This window comes from Garra rufa, chromosome 25 (genome assembly GCF_049309525.1).
Source record: "Garra rufa chromosome 25, GarRuf1.0, whole genome shotgun sequence".
Classification (NCBI taxonomy): domain Eukaryota; kingdom Metazoa; phylum Chordata; class Actinopteri; order Cypriniformes; family Cyprinidae; genus Garra; species Garra rufa.
This window is the reverse complement of record NC_133385.1, coordinates 21,505,802-21,522,209: the sequence shown is the minus strand read 5'-3', so window position 1 is coordinate 21,522,209 and position 16,408 is coordinate 21,505,802. Positions and strand designations below refer to the sequence as shown.

General features: G+C 38.2%; 2 protein-coding genes across 2 annotated transcripts; both read right to left on the bottom strand.

Annotated features, from left to right (window-relative positions):
* Positions 1-815: 815 nt before the first annotated feature.
* On the bottom strand, positions 816-8,563 carry kcna1a (potassium voltage-gated channel, shaker-related subfamily, member 1a). The gene is made up of 2 exons (XM_073831710.1): positions 8,069-8,563; positions 816-7,740 (listed from the first exon to the last, which is right to left on the bottom strand). The coding sequence occupies exon 2, from the start codon at positions 7,526-7,528 to the stop codon at positions 6,050-6,052; it is 1,479 nt and encodes a 492-aa protein (XP_073687811.1). The 5' UTR covers positions 7,529-7,740; positions 8,069-8,563; the 3' UTR covers positions 816-6,049.
* A 2,594-nt stretch (positions 8,564-11,157) lies between these two features.
* On the bottom strand, positions 11,158-16,099 carry kcna6a (potassium voltage-gated channel, shaker-related, subfamily, member 6 a). The gene is made up of 2 exons (XM_073831990.1): positions 14,423-16,099; positions 11,158-12,255 (listed from the first exon to the last, which is right to left on the bottom strand). The coding sequence occupies exon 1, from the start codon at positions 15,884-15,886 to the stop codon at positions 14,462-14,464; it is 1,425 nt and encodes a 474-aa protein (XP_073688091.1). The 5' UTR covers positions 15,887-16,099; the 3' UTR covers positions 11,158-12,255; positions 14,423-14,461.
* Positions 16,100-16,408: the final 309 nt, after the last annotated feature.

Below are 16,408 nucleotides of genomic sequence, written 5' to 3'. Positions count from 1 at the left end.
AATCTTGGTGAGCAGAAGAGAATTTTAAAAAGACGTTTAAAATCTTGCTGTTTAAAAATTTAAATGACGTTAATGAAGTCACATTTTTAATGTAACATTTTTTATTTTCATTTGTTAACATAAGTTAATGTATTAACTAACATGAAAAAACAATGAACAAAACATTACAGTATTTTTTAACGTTAGTTCAAAATATAGTTGTTCATTGTTAGTTCACAGAGAATTAACTAATGTTGAAATTAATATGAACTAAAATTAATAAATGCTGTAGAAGTATTGTTCATTCTTAGTTCATGTTAATGAATGTAGTTAACTAATGAAACCTTATTGTAAAATGTTACCAGATAAACATTAATTTTAGCTTATTAAAATGAGTAAATATTACAATTATTATACGTATTATTAATTTAAAAAAATATGTTTTTACTTCTAAAGCATGGAATATAATTTCAACAGACTGTTAAAATTGTGAATTTATGATATAATTATAATAGATTTTTAAAAGTACTTATTAGTATAAGTATATTAGTATAAGTTTTACAAAGGAGAACCCCACCAAAAAACACCCCAACACATGATTTTTAATGGGGGTCCCCCCTCGAAACATAATTGGGCTAGTTTTGAGTATCAATTAGATGGGTTTTGTTTTTGAAAATCTGGCAACCCTACATAAAATACACATATTAGTACCGTTATAAAGGGTTTTTTGCTCCAGTGACAGTTTTGTACAATTTTTTACTCATGTTGTTAAAGCTAAATGATTTTAAAATGTACCACAGCCATAGTCTTCAAAAACCAGTACCATACACCTGACAGCTGATAATTAAAAATTTATTGATTTGGATGTATGATCAAATCATATTTGACATAAGAAACAAAAGAACCCTTGCATAGATCACAGACCATGCCTTTGTCAATGTAGGACAAAATTAAAACATCGTAACACAATTAAGCATAACGAAGACAGAAAACGCACATATTAAGACAACATGACCAGTTTGACCAGATGTACATGGAACAAACATTAACATGGAGTCATCATCTGTCTAACATAAACGGACTGTATAGACTCTAGTTTTTTTTGGCGAAATTAAACGTTTCGTTAAATGCATCACTTCCATGACATTATAATCATTCAGCATCCTGAACGCAAAAGGCAAAACCTCAAATGAAGCCAAAATAAATAAATAAAGCAAATACAAGTATCTGATCAGTGGAGTTTGACGGATTAAAGAATTTTCCCCAAAACAAAAGGGAACAACATTGGCGTGTAAATAATGAAGATGGCTTTAGGAACAAATGACAGCAAGGGCTTAAAAAAATGACGCAACCAGAATATAGTTGATCCTCAGTTTTGAAAGGCTAAGCTCATGCAGTCTTCCATACACCATGCAGATTTTTGCAATTGCTAGGTTGCTGTTGAGTTTTGGTTTGGTATGGCGGTATGGAGTTAAGGTTATTACAAAAAAAGTACAATGTACAGTACATTTTTCGATGCTAATGCCATTTATTTTCATTTATTTCATGATATCGATAATACAAGCTATAATCTTCCTATATATTTGTAATGGCTTGTCTTATGGACTCGTTTGTGAGCCTACTGTAGTTTTATCAAGGGCATGGGTTCTTTAAAGCACAGTTAACTATAGTGCCACATGGACGCAACATGGTAATATAGCTAGACGAGGCCACGCAGGTGAAGAAAATAAATATGTCTGCAACATCCTCCAAAAGGCCACAACCTGGGAGCACAACTAGGGTTTCTCATTTTTCCACAACTAGCTTTCATAGCGGGTTACTTAGTAATAGTTATGATGGCACGTCAGTCAGTTCTGTTATTCTTCCACTACAGTGTATTTCATTTCTCATCCTTTCTTAAAAAAAAAACAAAAACTTCGATTTCAGCGTGCTGTTAGGAAATTCGGAGCAATGCAAATATATGAACTGAAAAACGAGTATGTAAGATGTTATGGATTTACACCTTTACTTCACAGCCATAACTGATTTAAAATGTTGCTCATAAATGGTCCTCACTTCAGATCAGAGGCAAAATTAACTTCTACTAACATCATTTGCTTCAATAGGGACAGGAAGCACCACTTGTTAAAGGGAGAGTTCACCCAAAAATGAAAACGACTTTCTTCTTTCAGATGAATACAATCAGAGTTATATTAAAAAATGTCCTGGCTCTTTCAAACTTTATAATGCCTGTTGAGATTTTGAAGTCCAATAAAATGCATCCATCCATCATAAAACAAACTCCACATGGCTCTGGGGGGTTAATAAAGGCCTTCTGAAGTGAATTAATGTTTTTGTAAGAAAAATATCCATATTTAAAACGTTATAAACCCTAATCTCTAGCTTTCGCTAACTGTTGTCTCCTGAGAACCATGTTTTGTTTGCAGCAAAGGAAAACCAGGCTTTCTTGGCTTATATTGAAATCCTCCAACATTTTTCTTTACAAATCTTTGTTTTTTACTTCTAATTCGTGACTGGCGTTCTGTATTGCTCTCTCTACTGTACTTCTGCTTTCGTCACTGCGTTCGCCTACATCCTACATTATCCGCTCGAACGCCTCTTTCGTGTATATGTGTGCGACAGTTAGTGGATATTAGAGATTACTGTTTATAAAGTTTTAAATATGGATATTTGTGACCCAGCCTTAAGTAGCACGGGTATATTTGTAGCAAAAGCCAAAAAAATGTTGTATGGGTTAAAAGTATCGATTTTTCTTTTATGCCAAAAATCATTACAATATTAAGTAAAGATTATGTTCCATGAAGATATTTTGTGAATTTCCTACCGTAAATCCAAATCTCAGCCAAATATTGACCTATCCTAACACGTTCATTTATTTATTCAGCTTTTAATTTCACAAAATTGACCCTTATGACTAGTTTTGTGGTCCAGGGTCACATTTTTCTTACAAAAACGCATTGATTCACTTCAGAAGGTCTTTATTAACCCTTAGGGCCATGTGGAGCACTTTTTATGATAGATGGATGCTCTTTATTGGACTTCAAAATCTCAACAGCCATTCACTGCCATTATAAAGCTTGGAAGAGCCAGAACATTTTTTAATACAACTCCAATTGTATTCGTCTGAAAAAAAAAAAAAAGTAATTTACACCTAAGATAACTCTTGGGTGAACTATACCTTTAAGGGGAAATTTTTGTTCCGTTACAGTCTCTCAACATAAAGTACATGAGATATGAATTTTGCCAACTAACACACTATTATTGTTGGAAATCATTTTTTCTCTCGCATTCTAATAGGTTTAAGTCTCTATTCTTATCAAAAGTTTGCCACAGCCCTTGGTGAATATTAAAATAAGCATTCTGAACAGTTCTGTAATACACTTAATATTCCCTATTGCTATGATTTATGGTGTAGTTATTAAATATAGGATTATGCATAGCACCATAGGGTTTGATCACCACTCACACGCCCAGAAGTAACAGTTTGTCCTTATTTAACAATTGTTCCATATATCATATGACAAAATAAGTTGCATGATTTTCATGAGGTCTTCAATTCAAGACAAAAAGTATAACGCAATGATTTCTTTTACTTGCTAAGCCATGTTATGAATTATAAACCCTGAATAGTTCTTCCTGACACATATCTGCAGCAGAGGTGACTAAACCCATGTTAGTATTAGGTAAAATGCTGCCGTTTGCCTTTGATTACAATCACACCTAACGGATCAATAAAGAACACATGATCAGGCAACTTGTTTACGAGCCGGTCTGGCAGACTTGCTTGTGTTTGTCAAATGAAATTACCCCAAACAGACTAATTTAATTACAGCTATTTTAAAATGTTTTTAATTATCAAGGAAAACGAAAAAATGTAGCTCTATGCACTGAAATGGTCCATGAACACAAGACATTAATGTTTAAGTCATCAGTACACTCGATAAATCAATTAGGTCTGCATTAAAATTTGTTCTTTACAGAACCTGCAGACTTGCAGCATGACGTGTAACATTAAGTAGACATGATTTAGACGACATACTTCAAAATGACAAATGTAAACGGTTGTGTATTCTGTACCCTGTGGTATGTGAAAGCCTGTGCTGTTTTCTCATCCCAGATCTCTCTCTTTGTGATAATAAAGCATTGAAAACAGAACCAAAGCGAATGTTGATTGTGCTTAGCAAGGGAGCGTTTCAGATCCGAGGGGGTCAGGGGCGGTCGCATTGTTGCGTTTGTTGTAAGTGCTTGAAAAAAGGCTAATTCTGGGGTACTCTAAGTGTATAATTTCTGACGTATCATCTCACTTCACAGGCTGTTATGTACTCTCTCATGTTCTGCTCTGCAGTGAGCTGTACGACGACCTCACTGAGGTAGACTCTTTATTATGGCACAACATAATCGAAAACCACAACGAAAGGCAGATCGAAAACTCTAAAAGGTGTGAAAGCCGTATGTCCGATTTCATAGTCAAGCTCAGCTGTCATATGAAAACACAGAAAAGGTTTGCGTTTGTGCCCGACAACCATGTGTCACGTTCAAAAAGAACAACAACGAAAATGAAAAGCACTCTGTATACACTGTAATGACCAGCCTCAACATACATTATGACAGTTCTAGAGCAGATATTGTTCCCTTGCCCTGCCTAAAACTCCAGTTACTCAGAGGCACTTTCACCTGTCCGGTTGCTGAGAGGGTCAAAGGCACTAGCAACTAATATGAGTAATTCTGCCATGATCTCTTTTGCATCCTGCTAAGATAAATCAAGCGACTTTTGATATCGTAAATCCTAAATCTGATTGCAAAATGGAAGCGTGAAGTATAATTGCCCATAGTTTTCTCTTTTTTTTTTGTTTTCCTCGAGAGAGAGAGAGAGAGAGAGAGAGAGATAGAGAGAGAGAGAGAGAATGCCCATGCACTGCACTATTTAAGTTATATTATTATTCTTTTTTTTTTTTTAACAGGTGCGCTTAGTATGAGTATATGCATTTGATAGTATCTTTTTCTGTGTCTTCGACTACGTTTTAGATTGAAAAGTTTGCATCCCAGCGTTGGGGCTTGCATATATATTTTGTCACATTTCAGAAAATGTCAAGGAATCGACGTCCCTAGTTTTCCCTGATGTAACAACGACACCCTTACGAGGTATCTCAATTGCAACAAGCTGTATTATACCGATGTCATGCATTAAATATACTAGGATACACAGTACCTTAGTTGATTAGGCCATAATGCAGGTTCTTTTGACATGCTATGATATCATTAAGATTCTGTTTCCCGTAAGGTTAAACATTCAGTCTTTAAATACACCTAAATGATAAGCATCTCAAATCATGACACACTAGTGCACTTTTCATGAGAGGAGGTCGATGGAGAGGGGAGCGGATGGAGCCGAACACAAAAGAAAAGCGAAACAGGAATGGATTTCCTATCGTCATGAGGTAATGTCCGACGCATGCCAATATCAAAATGAGGATAATCAAAACATGCTAACTATGAGGCTCCTCTTTCGGCGTTGTGCTGTCTTATATCTAAAGGGCATGGCATTTAATCACTTGGTGATATCTAAATTACAGCATCTGCTGGAAAATAGCAGCAATGCGGATGTCCATGAGGCGATGACCTTGGCCTCCGTAGCATCCCAGCAGAAGATAAGTCTTGTTCATATAAGGTGCTTTGCTGGTCAGTTGGGAAGACCACCTACGGACGAGGCGTCCACCGAACACTGCACTTAGTCCTTTACGCACTTTCCTTTCCCGGATGCAGTGTGCAGCTTGCTGAAATGTAGTCTGCGGTCCATGCGTGATGTTTTAGTAATCCCGTCGTCAAGAGTCCTTCAATGGACGTTAGCTAGGTGCTCGAGGAGGCTTTTTTTCTCAATCATCCTCTTTGGAAATGTGTTAGACTAAGTGTATACGGAATCGTCTGCCTCGTGGGCTGCAGTTAGGTTCTATATGTTTTGGTGTAGTATTTGTCGTTCGTCTGCATTGTAGAGATATTCGCATTGCAAGGGCTCACGAGAGGAGGTAAAGTAAGCATTCATATGTACGTGACTGAAGTTTCTACTGTGTCTCTAGACGTCGGTTAGCAGCTTACTTTTGTTCACGCAGTTCTGATTGGAGATAGTGCAGTTGCCAGTTCTGAGGTTGGCCTCTCTGAAGTTGTCGATGCTGTTATTGATGTCTCCGTCTATCTCCATGTACTCGGATTTGCTGACGGTCGAGGAGCTGCGGCGACTGGAGTTGGAATCGGAGGCGATGTTCGGGTTGCTCACGTTGAGGAGTTGGGCCTGCTCCTCTCCTTCAGTTTCTCTATGGTAGAAGTAGTTGAAGTTGGACACGATGACAGGCACGGGGAGGGCGATGGTGAGCACACCAGCGATGGCGCACAGGGAACCCACAATCTTGCCCCCTATAGTCACCGGCACCATGTCCCCGTAGCCTACGGTGGTCATGGACACGACGGCCCACCAGAACGCGTCCGGGATGCTGCTGAAGTAGGACTCTTTTTCCTCAGCCTCTGCAAAATACACAGCACTGGAGAACAATATGACACCAATGAAGAGGAAGAAAATTAGCAATCCAAGCTCTCGCATACTGGCTTTGAGGGTCTGTCCCAAAATCTGAAGGCCTTTGGAGTGCCTGGACAGCTTAAAGATCCTGAACACCCTGACCAGACGGATCACCCTGAGGATGGCCAGTGATGTTGCCTGCTCGCCTTTCCCCTCCTTTCCATCCGGTTCCTCTGCTAACTCTGTACCCAGCGTGATGAAGTAGGGGATGATGGCCACAATGTCTATGGTGTTCATCATGTTCTTAAAGAAGGCCGCTTTGCTCGGGCACGCAAAGAAGCGCACTATCAATTCGAACGAGAACCAGATGATGCAGAGGGTCTCTACGATAAAGAAGGGATCGGCCAAGATGTTTGGTTTGTAGTAGAAGGTGGTGTTGCCTATAGTCTGCATTCGCCCCCGGGGGTCCTCTTTCAGTTCAGGTAAAGTCTCCAAACAGAAAATGACAATGGAAATTAAAATGACCATAACAGACACGATAGCAATTCCTCTGGCCGCCCCCGAGCTCTCAGGATGCTCGAACAGAAGCCAGATTTGCCGTTGAAACTCACGCTCCGGTAAGGGCCGCTCCTCCTCACGAATGAAGCCCTCATCTTCGCGAAACTTCTCCATGGCCTCGACCCCAAGTTCATAGAACTTAATTTCTTCCGAGAACATATCCAACGGGACGTTGGCGGGCCTTCTCAGCCTCCCCCCGGACTGATAGTAGTAGAGGATAGCATCAAAGCTCGGACGATTTCTGTCGAAGAAGTACTCGTTTCTCAAGGGATCAAAATACCGCATTCGCTTCTTTGGGTTACCTAACAGAGTCTCTGGGAACTGGGCGAGAGTTTTGAGCTGGGTCTCGAAGCGCAGCCCAGCTATGTTGATGACCACCCGTTCGCAGCATTCGTGATCATCATGGTCAGGGGGGTACGTGTCCTGCGGATGCCCCGGCACGGCAGAGGTCTCGTCCATGTTGTCCCCAGCCACGACTGTCATCCTGCAGGTCAAAGTTGGAGCTCCGCAGGAGTTAATTTAATTGAGTAGACATCCAACTGCCCTCCCAAAGGCGTCGCTTTCCGTCCTTTTTTCTCAAATCTATCTCGAACCCGGGGTACAGGGTATAACTTGATCTTTCCTCAGTGTGGCCCCACTGCGGTTGTCACTGATTCGACCATCGCTCCTTTCCGCTGCATCCACTACGGCTGCCTCTGTCACCGAGACAGAGAAAAATGGATCGAACAGCGGCGATATTTGCTAGCTCAGCAAGTTCACACTACTTATTTATTTATTTACTTGTTATTGTATGTACAAATCACAGAAAGCCTTAAGGGCACCATTCTGAATCATTATGCTCATTTAGGTTATTGAAAAGACGTGACAGGACAGTGTCACTTTCACTCCATCACCACACACATGCAATCTACTTCTCTCACTATATAGGGAAACATTTTATTGAATTGCTCATATGTAATTCTAAATAAGTAAACAGATAGCAAAAATGACTTTCAGGCTTATTCAGGCAGTTTCAGAGCTCACCTCGCTACTGAAGGAATGCGTCTTCTGCCGGCAGTCTCCTGTCAGTAATGCACCCTCGATTCCGTTTTGGTGTAGAAAATACGCCTGTAAAGGGCTCTTCACATCTTCTCGCTTTCAAACTGTTCGGTTGCGGTCCAGAAATGTCACATCCATAACGGAAATGATTCACGACATTCGCAAGCGATGCTATAATGAACAAAAATAAATATGGCTTTGAGATGTATCACGAAGCTTCACATTCAATATAAACGTGTGCTAAAAGACAAGAAGCGGAAAAAGGCTAAAAGAAAACATGAAGCCGCAACGTCCTCCCTCCACTCCTGCTTGTGCGGCGGCACCTTGGTGTAAATGGCTTATACTGCATGAGAAATTGTAATGCTGCAGCTCAGCTCAGGCGGGAGATACATTAAGGGGGCAAAAGCGAACCATACCATTTCCAGACATTACTGCATCAGCAAAATTTCCCTCTTACGAGTAGACAAGATGACGAGCGGTCTGTTTTATCTGGACACACTGACAGGGGGGTATGGATGCGAAAGGCTTCTTAAAGGGGGGATCAATAAGGGGAGAGGGAATAATTCCTTAATCATGCCCAACATATTGTTGCACTGTATTGCACATGGGAGAACGCGGAGCGGGAGAGGGGGGTAGGACAGTATGGGGGAGGGGTTCGACGCAATGCAGACCGCGCGTGGCCACAAGTGCTTGTCCACGCAATGCGCGAAAGCATTTATGTGCCAACACTGGCGCAGTATCTGATTCGCCGAGCACTAATGTGCACAGATACTTTAACTGACCACACTAACCAATAACCACAATAAAAAGACGACTTCTCTAAAGTGCTCTTCTTCGTGGAATACTGCGACTCTTTTCCACCCAAAACAGTTAGAAAGCCGCACAGCTCCATGCGTGCTGTTTCAGACTAGATCGTGCGGGGGTTGGAATATTTATAGAATAACGTGGGTGTATGTACTCGGACGGACGGCGATTTTTGCAGCACACTCGGTTACAGCGCTTTCCAACACACGCTGATTATATAGGCACTTTGTTTTTATACATCTCACCTTCGTTTTCCTGGATTTTTTTTCTTGAAACGTTTTAATGCTTGCAATTTAGAATAGTGGGGAAATCATGTATAATTCACAAATGAAGAAGATACCAGTGATTTCCGACATGACAGACACAAATGTAGCATGCATAAATGTAATAGGCTACTTGCATTCATGTTTGCAAAAAGGGTTATACAATTTTATATAATAATATGATTCATTGACTCTAAAACCTAAATGTAGCCAATAAGTAAATACTTGAGTACTTAAACCTTGAATTATTATAGTTCAAACATTTTAAACTATGAATATTCCTCAGAAATAGCTTTTTATAGGGTTCCATTTACCTTGTTAGATAGATAGTTTTAAAATATTATTAATATTTCTTAAAACATTATTGGCTAAACTAATGTAAAGTGTCACATTTTGACTTTTTAATGTGTTTTAATATATGTTTTGTTCAGAAAACATATTAAAACAGAAAAAAGTCAAATACATTTACATTTACATTTACATTTATTCATTTAGCAGACGCTTTTATCCAAAGCGACTTACAATTGGGGATGCAACAAGTGATGCAACAAATCTATCTATCTATCTATCTATCTATCTATCTATCTATCTATCTATCTATCTATCTATCTATCTATCTATCTATCTATTTATTTCTGGACAGTTAAATCACCCAAGCCATTTTCACCCCACAAAAAGCTAAATAGCTATAACTTTAAAATATGTTCATCACAGAAATGTTTAATAAACTTAATAAGCTTAATGCGTTTAATAAACATCACTGACCAATGCTGATTGGTTGTTTCAATTGGTTGTTTAAATATGGACTAACCCAACTGCTGGGTTACATTTTTAAATAAAATTTTAACCCAACAATTGGGTTAGTCCATATTTGACCAAAATTTGGGTTGAAACACCCCAGCATTTTCAGAGTGCATAGCATATATATTCTAATATGATGTAATAATACTTTCCTTGATTAAATTAACAATTTTTTTTTCCATGTTTGTGGACGGTGATGTTTCCTCAAATTCACCAATAGGTGGCGTACAAACATCATCAAACCGATCCAAACACCACCAGAATTAATAATCTGTACAAGACATCTCTCTATTAGTATCAGGGACGTGTAAAATAAGTTGTGACTTAATTCAAAAAAGGAAAGCTTGAATTAAAAATACCTTAAATAAATATGAGCTATTGTATACAAGATGACTTATAAACTTTATAATTGTTTGCTAGCATAAGCATATATCAAGTTGATCTGAGTACTAATTTGTTTCAGACAAATCCTAAACATGTCCATCAGCCAAACAGAGTACAAGCACTACAGTTTTCATTATAAGGCACTGTAAGAACAGCAGCTGGAGTGAGTGAGCTCTTAACTGCTAAATATCATAAATAAGAAATGGCCAGCCCTTTCCTCCCCTCACTTTGCCGTTCAATGACTTCCCCTTAGTACATGTACTTTCGGTGAGCAGTGATTAGTTCAATCAACATAAATGCATCAGCAGTCATTAATCAGAGCTGTCTGAAGTGTCATAGATCCCACCTGTTATAAATTATTGATGGAGTAATTGTACCGTTTTGTAAGTGTTTCATCGCTCTGTTTAAACTGACAACATCTGCATTACTTAATCATGATTTTTGGAGACATAATATAATTGCACAACTCAACTTCAAACACTTTTTTTTCACTAAGTTTAGTTTAGACAGTTTAGTTAAATTTGGTTTGGGCCATTGCTATATGAGCTTTTCCCCTAAATACGTCTAGTCAGCAAGGTTACATGCTACAATGCCACAGTAGAAACTAACATTATTGCATAATAAGCACACAAATATCCAACAATTACAAAAGAAAACATCTTTCACAGGATAACTGATCACTCAGATAATTACTTTGTGTTTTACTGTATATAAATACATTTAAAGCTTAATTTATCTAGAAAAATGATTCAAACAAAGTTTGATTATGAATATGACAAAATATTTATTTATCAAAAATAAGTTAACAATTCATACCTTATTAACACGTTAGAAAAATAGCTTGTTCACTTGGTCTGATATGCTGTCATGTGGGCAGGTTAACTACCCAGGATGTTAAGGTAACAAGCATCTAGTGTCAGACCATATAACTACATTTTATCCTGAGAAATGGCAACATATTTAAAGAACAACTTTTGCATGTTTAAAACACACAGCCTTTTACACAAAGCAGAGATTGAGATATTTTAAGAACAATATCTCACACAGGCAATGACACAATGCAGGCTTAAACAAGCTTAAAACATTTTATAAATAGTATGTAAATAAGTCTAGATTACAAATATATTACAATATATTACAAAAATCAGTAGCGGCCTGTGAGGATTTTTGTTTGAGAGGCTGATTTGTAAATGAATACCGATCGATGAACCAATCTATAGGCTATTTATGTGCTTACACAAATTTTACATTCGATAATTGATTTATAATCGCAATAATAAATCAAAGGAACACATTTCAAAGCTATATGCACATATACGCTAAATATATACTATATACTTTATGACAATTTTAAACATTTACTCACCTGTGTGAATTCAGTCGTTCGCGCTTTTATTTTGGTAAATGCGTATATCGTCCATTCTTACTCGTTTTGAAATCCTTAATTCATTTGTATTTTATCTATATTTTCGTTAAAGTTGCTAAAGTTTCTGTTCACCTGTTGTCTGACAACAAGCAGGCTTGATGACGTAAAACATGATACTGCTGTCTGATTGGTTCGAATGCTTGCCTCTCAGACAACGATTGGTTATTTGCGGACAGCCTCGTTTCGCATTTTGGACGAAAGTAATGTCTAATCTGATTGGTCAGTTTAGTACCAATGCTGTCAGCCTCCTGTAGCATCCGATGTGAATAGAAAACGCCAGGGCGTCCGAGTAACAAAACTATTTAGCCTACATCATATGAAGCATATAGCACATTAATAGGTAACAGTTAAAATGAAAAAGCCTACACCTCTTCCTCTGACGGACCGCTACTGACAAAAATGCCTATAATGCACACATATTGCATGTTTATGAAGGTAATATGAACTTCAGTCTTCTTTATAGAGAAGAAATGTCTTCATACAGCTGCTGCTCCCTGCAATTGAAGTAACATCAATGTGGTGACACGGATAATGAGACATGCACCATCACATCAGTGAATGTGACATTTGTGTTCAACAGTTTACAGGTTAGATAATGTAAGATTCTCTACATAACCCTAACCGCGTCGCAAGAGGGCGATCCAATATGATACTTTTACGTTTAAACAAGTGAACAAGCAATTTGCACGTTCATGATTTTAGCAGTAGGCCTGCTAACATATTTAGCTATTTCTAAGCCACTAAAATTAAGTATTTAGATTAGGAATTAAGATTTAAAGTGCAGCCTGGAGGTCTGTCCCAAATTACATACTATAAATTATGCACTCTATATATTCTATTCTATTATATTATGTACTATGTAGGCCTACTCAACAGTCCAGTGTATGATTTGTATAAGGTTATTTTGATACCCCTTCTATCTCCATTACGTAAGGAAAGCTGTGACAGTTGAAGTGTTCAGCAGCCAAAGGCCAAATTCTACTAGGGGTCCTTTTTGTGAATGTAAACTGGAGAAGGGTCTGGCTTCTGCTGGACACATTTTGTATATCTAAAGTTAAGGAAGTCTATCCTTCATCAAATTTATCCTGTTAGTTCTTTAGAATTTCAATATTCTGATCGTTTATCTACTGAATATGTTACCAACTTCTATATTGTATGCAAAATCTTTCACTCTCAAACCAAAATGGTCTAATTCTACTTTGTATCTTCCTATTTTTTTTCTTGAATTCAGTTGCCGAATTTCATCCCTCAGTCTCAGAGCTGGGTAGTAACTGATTACATGTAATCTGGATTACGTAATCAGATTCCAAAAACTGTCTTGTAATTAGATTAAATTACATTTTAAAATACTCGTAATAAGAGCAGACTACAGTTACTTTTTATGGATTACATAATTACATACACTATAGCAATGATTTATTAATTATTTATTAATTCTCCCTTATTCCTCTTGACCATGTTTTAAATTTGCCTGTCTAAAATAGCCTACTGCTTATAAACATTCAGAAAGTCTTCAAGTTTTGTGGACATTTAGACAAAGATCAGTCATTATTCAGGTGGCTACACCGCATTTGACCATTGAATTAAAAACAATTCAGGTTAAAAAAGTGTTTCAACATTGCATTAAATACTGATGAACACATTGATTTTTTTTTATATTCAATTATCACTCAGTAGGTTATTTAACCACATATTTCTATGTCTTTAGAAGGCTTTTGTCTTTTAAACACATTTAAATGCACAAACGTTTTTGTCATCTGATTCTCTTTCACCTAATATAGTTTTCTTGAAGAACCCCTGAGATTTTAAAATAAATATGAATATATTTGCATGTTCGGTTATGGTCACATGACATTCAAGTAAACAAATAAAATATTTCATTATTTTGATTGATTTTAAAACTATTTATTTTATTTTAACATTTTTAATGTTTGGGAAACCTTGAAGTAATAATGTTTATTGCACTTCATGTTGTCAATAACAACAAATGGAATACATATGGAATATAATATGGTACAAGATTATCCTATTTAAATCAATGTGATAAATGAGTTAGGTCAAATATAATCTGAAAGTAATCAAAAAGTAGTCTGATTATATTACCTAAAATGTTTAATGTAATGGATTACATTATAACTACAATTTTTGTCATGGAATTATATTTTTGTTATCCTTTTTATTTTTGAATTGAATTTGTCCCATTGTACCATGGTACTAAATTAAAAATATAAGCGTTAATTAAAAAAACGTTCCAGTAAAGCCAATAGCAGCTACAAAAAGTAAAGTGTCCAACATTCGAATTAAGCGCATCACTGGGTTATCTGAAGTGCAAGTATCTAAAGTGAATTTTCAGTGTGAACACACTGCTCCCACTATTTATACTACAAAATGATATAGTGCATAAGTAGGAGAACTGGAACGCGCCTTTTGTGTTAGTAAACATTCTGACATGACCTAAGTCTTAACGTGGTTATTCAGGCGCTTTTAGTGTACTGGCCGTTTACGTTGCCTGGCAACGTGGAAGCATGGCGCACTAATTTAGAATTCAGTTGTACGGATACAACAGCTCTGAACAAAGTTAATTCAGTCATAATCTAGAATTGGAACTCTAGAAACAAGAAACCCAAAGTATACAGACAGCAAGACTAATATAATACTCACATAGATGCGCGCACTTTTGTACAGCTTGTTTTGGTGTTCTTATACATCTGTGAGTTTGCCTGTATATTCCTCTGATGGACTGAAATTTAACACGCTTATTGAATTCCAGTCGTCATCTGAATGCTCTGATTTCACGAGCGAGGGTTTACTGTCGCTTTTATTTCGGTCAAAAACAGGAGGCAACGGGCGGCCACAGGTTACATGGGTATATTCCACTTGCTCCTCCTCGCTGTGCTCTCGGTGATAGAAGTAATTAAAATTAGACACGATTACTGGTACCGGCAGGGCGATTGTAAGAACTCCTGCAATGGCACACATTGATCCCACAATCTTGCCTCCTATCGTCACTGGATACATGTCGCCATATCCAACAGTAGTCATGGTAACAACCGCCCACCAGAACGCATCTGGGATACTAGTAAAAGACGATTCCGGGTCGTCCACTTCAGCGAAGTACACCGCACTGGAAAACAATATTATGCCAATGATAAGGAAAAATATGAGTAGTCCAAGTTCTCGCATACTCGCTCGTAGGGTCTGACCGAGAATTTGGAGACCCTTGGAGTGCCGTGAGAGCTTGAAAATCCTGAAGACGCGCACCAAGCGGATAACTCTCAGTATGGCGAGAGACGTGGTCTGTTGCGAGTTTGACTGGACCTCGCTAAGGTCTAAACCCAAAGTAATGAAATATGGAAGGATAGCCACAATATCTATAACGTTCATGATGTCTTTGAAGAAGGCGGGCTTGCTCGGGCATGCAAGAAACCTTACAAACAGTTCGAAGGAAAACCAAACGACGCAGATGGTCTCCAACAAGAAGAATGGATCCGTCAATATACTAGATCTTTTTCCAGAAGCCGTTCCGTTCGGCGCAAGGTGGTTGTTGAACACACGGTCATCCTCTCTGAATTCTGGCAAAGTTTCTAGGCAGAAGATGACAATGGATATCAGGATGATCATTACAGATACTATAGCGATCATTCTGGCTGGACCAGAGCTGTCGGGATGCTCAAACAGCAGCCAGATTTGACGCTTAAACTCATTGGACGGAACGGGACGCTCGTCTTCTTTTGTCAAACCCTCATCCTCTCGGAAACGATCGATGACGTCATCACCAATTTCGTAAAACCTAATTTCATCCATAAAGATCTCAACCGGCACGTTGATGGGTCTTCGAAGCCTCCCACCTGACTGGTAGTAATAGAGGATCGCATCAAAACTTGGCCGGTTCCTGTCAAAGAAGAACTCGTTCCTCAACGGGTCGTAGAACCGCATCCTTTTAATCGGGTCTCCTAATAACGTGTTCGGATATCTTGCGAGGGTTTTAAGTTGGGTTTCGAAACGCAGACCTGAAATGTTGATGGTGACCAGCTTGCAGCACTCCTGGTCAGGGGGCTCCACTTCGCAGACGTCCTGGAAGGGTTCAGCGTGGTCCACACTCTCATCGTGGTTCTCTTGGGACATCTTCGCCCCGCGAGAGTGTTGTCTGTTGTGCCTCCACGACTTTCCGCCACTCCACCAGTTTTTTGGATCCGATAGCTCCAGCCTGACAGAGATAGAGCGCTAAACTAACTTCTAAAAGCTACTAAGCTACCTTCTGAAAGTTTGAAAAACTTTTACAACTAGTTTATTGATCTAATGAAATAGAAGTCATTCTGACAACATGCTCAGCCGAGAGCTCAAACAGATATAGTACCACTCAGACTGCTTAAGACAGCAAAGGGTGGGCTGACTTTGATTGGCACACTGAATGCGCGTCGGGTGTTTTGAACTTTAGTGGCACGCAGTTAGAAGCTGTAATTGGAAGAAGACTGAAGAACTAGAGGTTGTTTTTACTTATTGTATTTATCAAATACGTTTTAATTCTAAATATGCACATACCATACGATGTATGAATGCGGCTTTTTTCAAAATTGACCCATTTACTTAAAATTACGATCACTTTTCAAGTAATTTCCGAATTCAGAAACGCTTCCAAACTGTTTA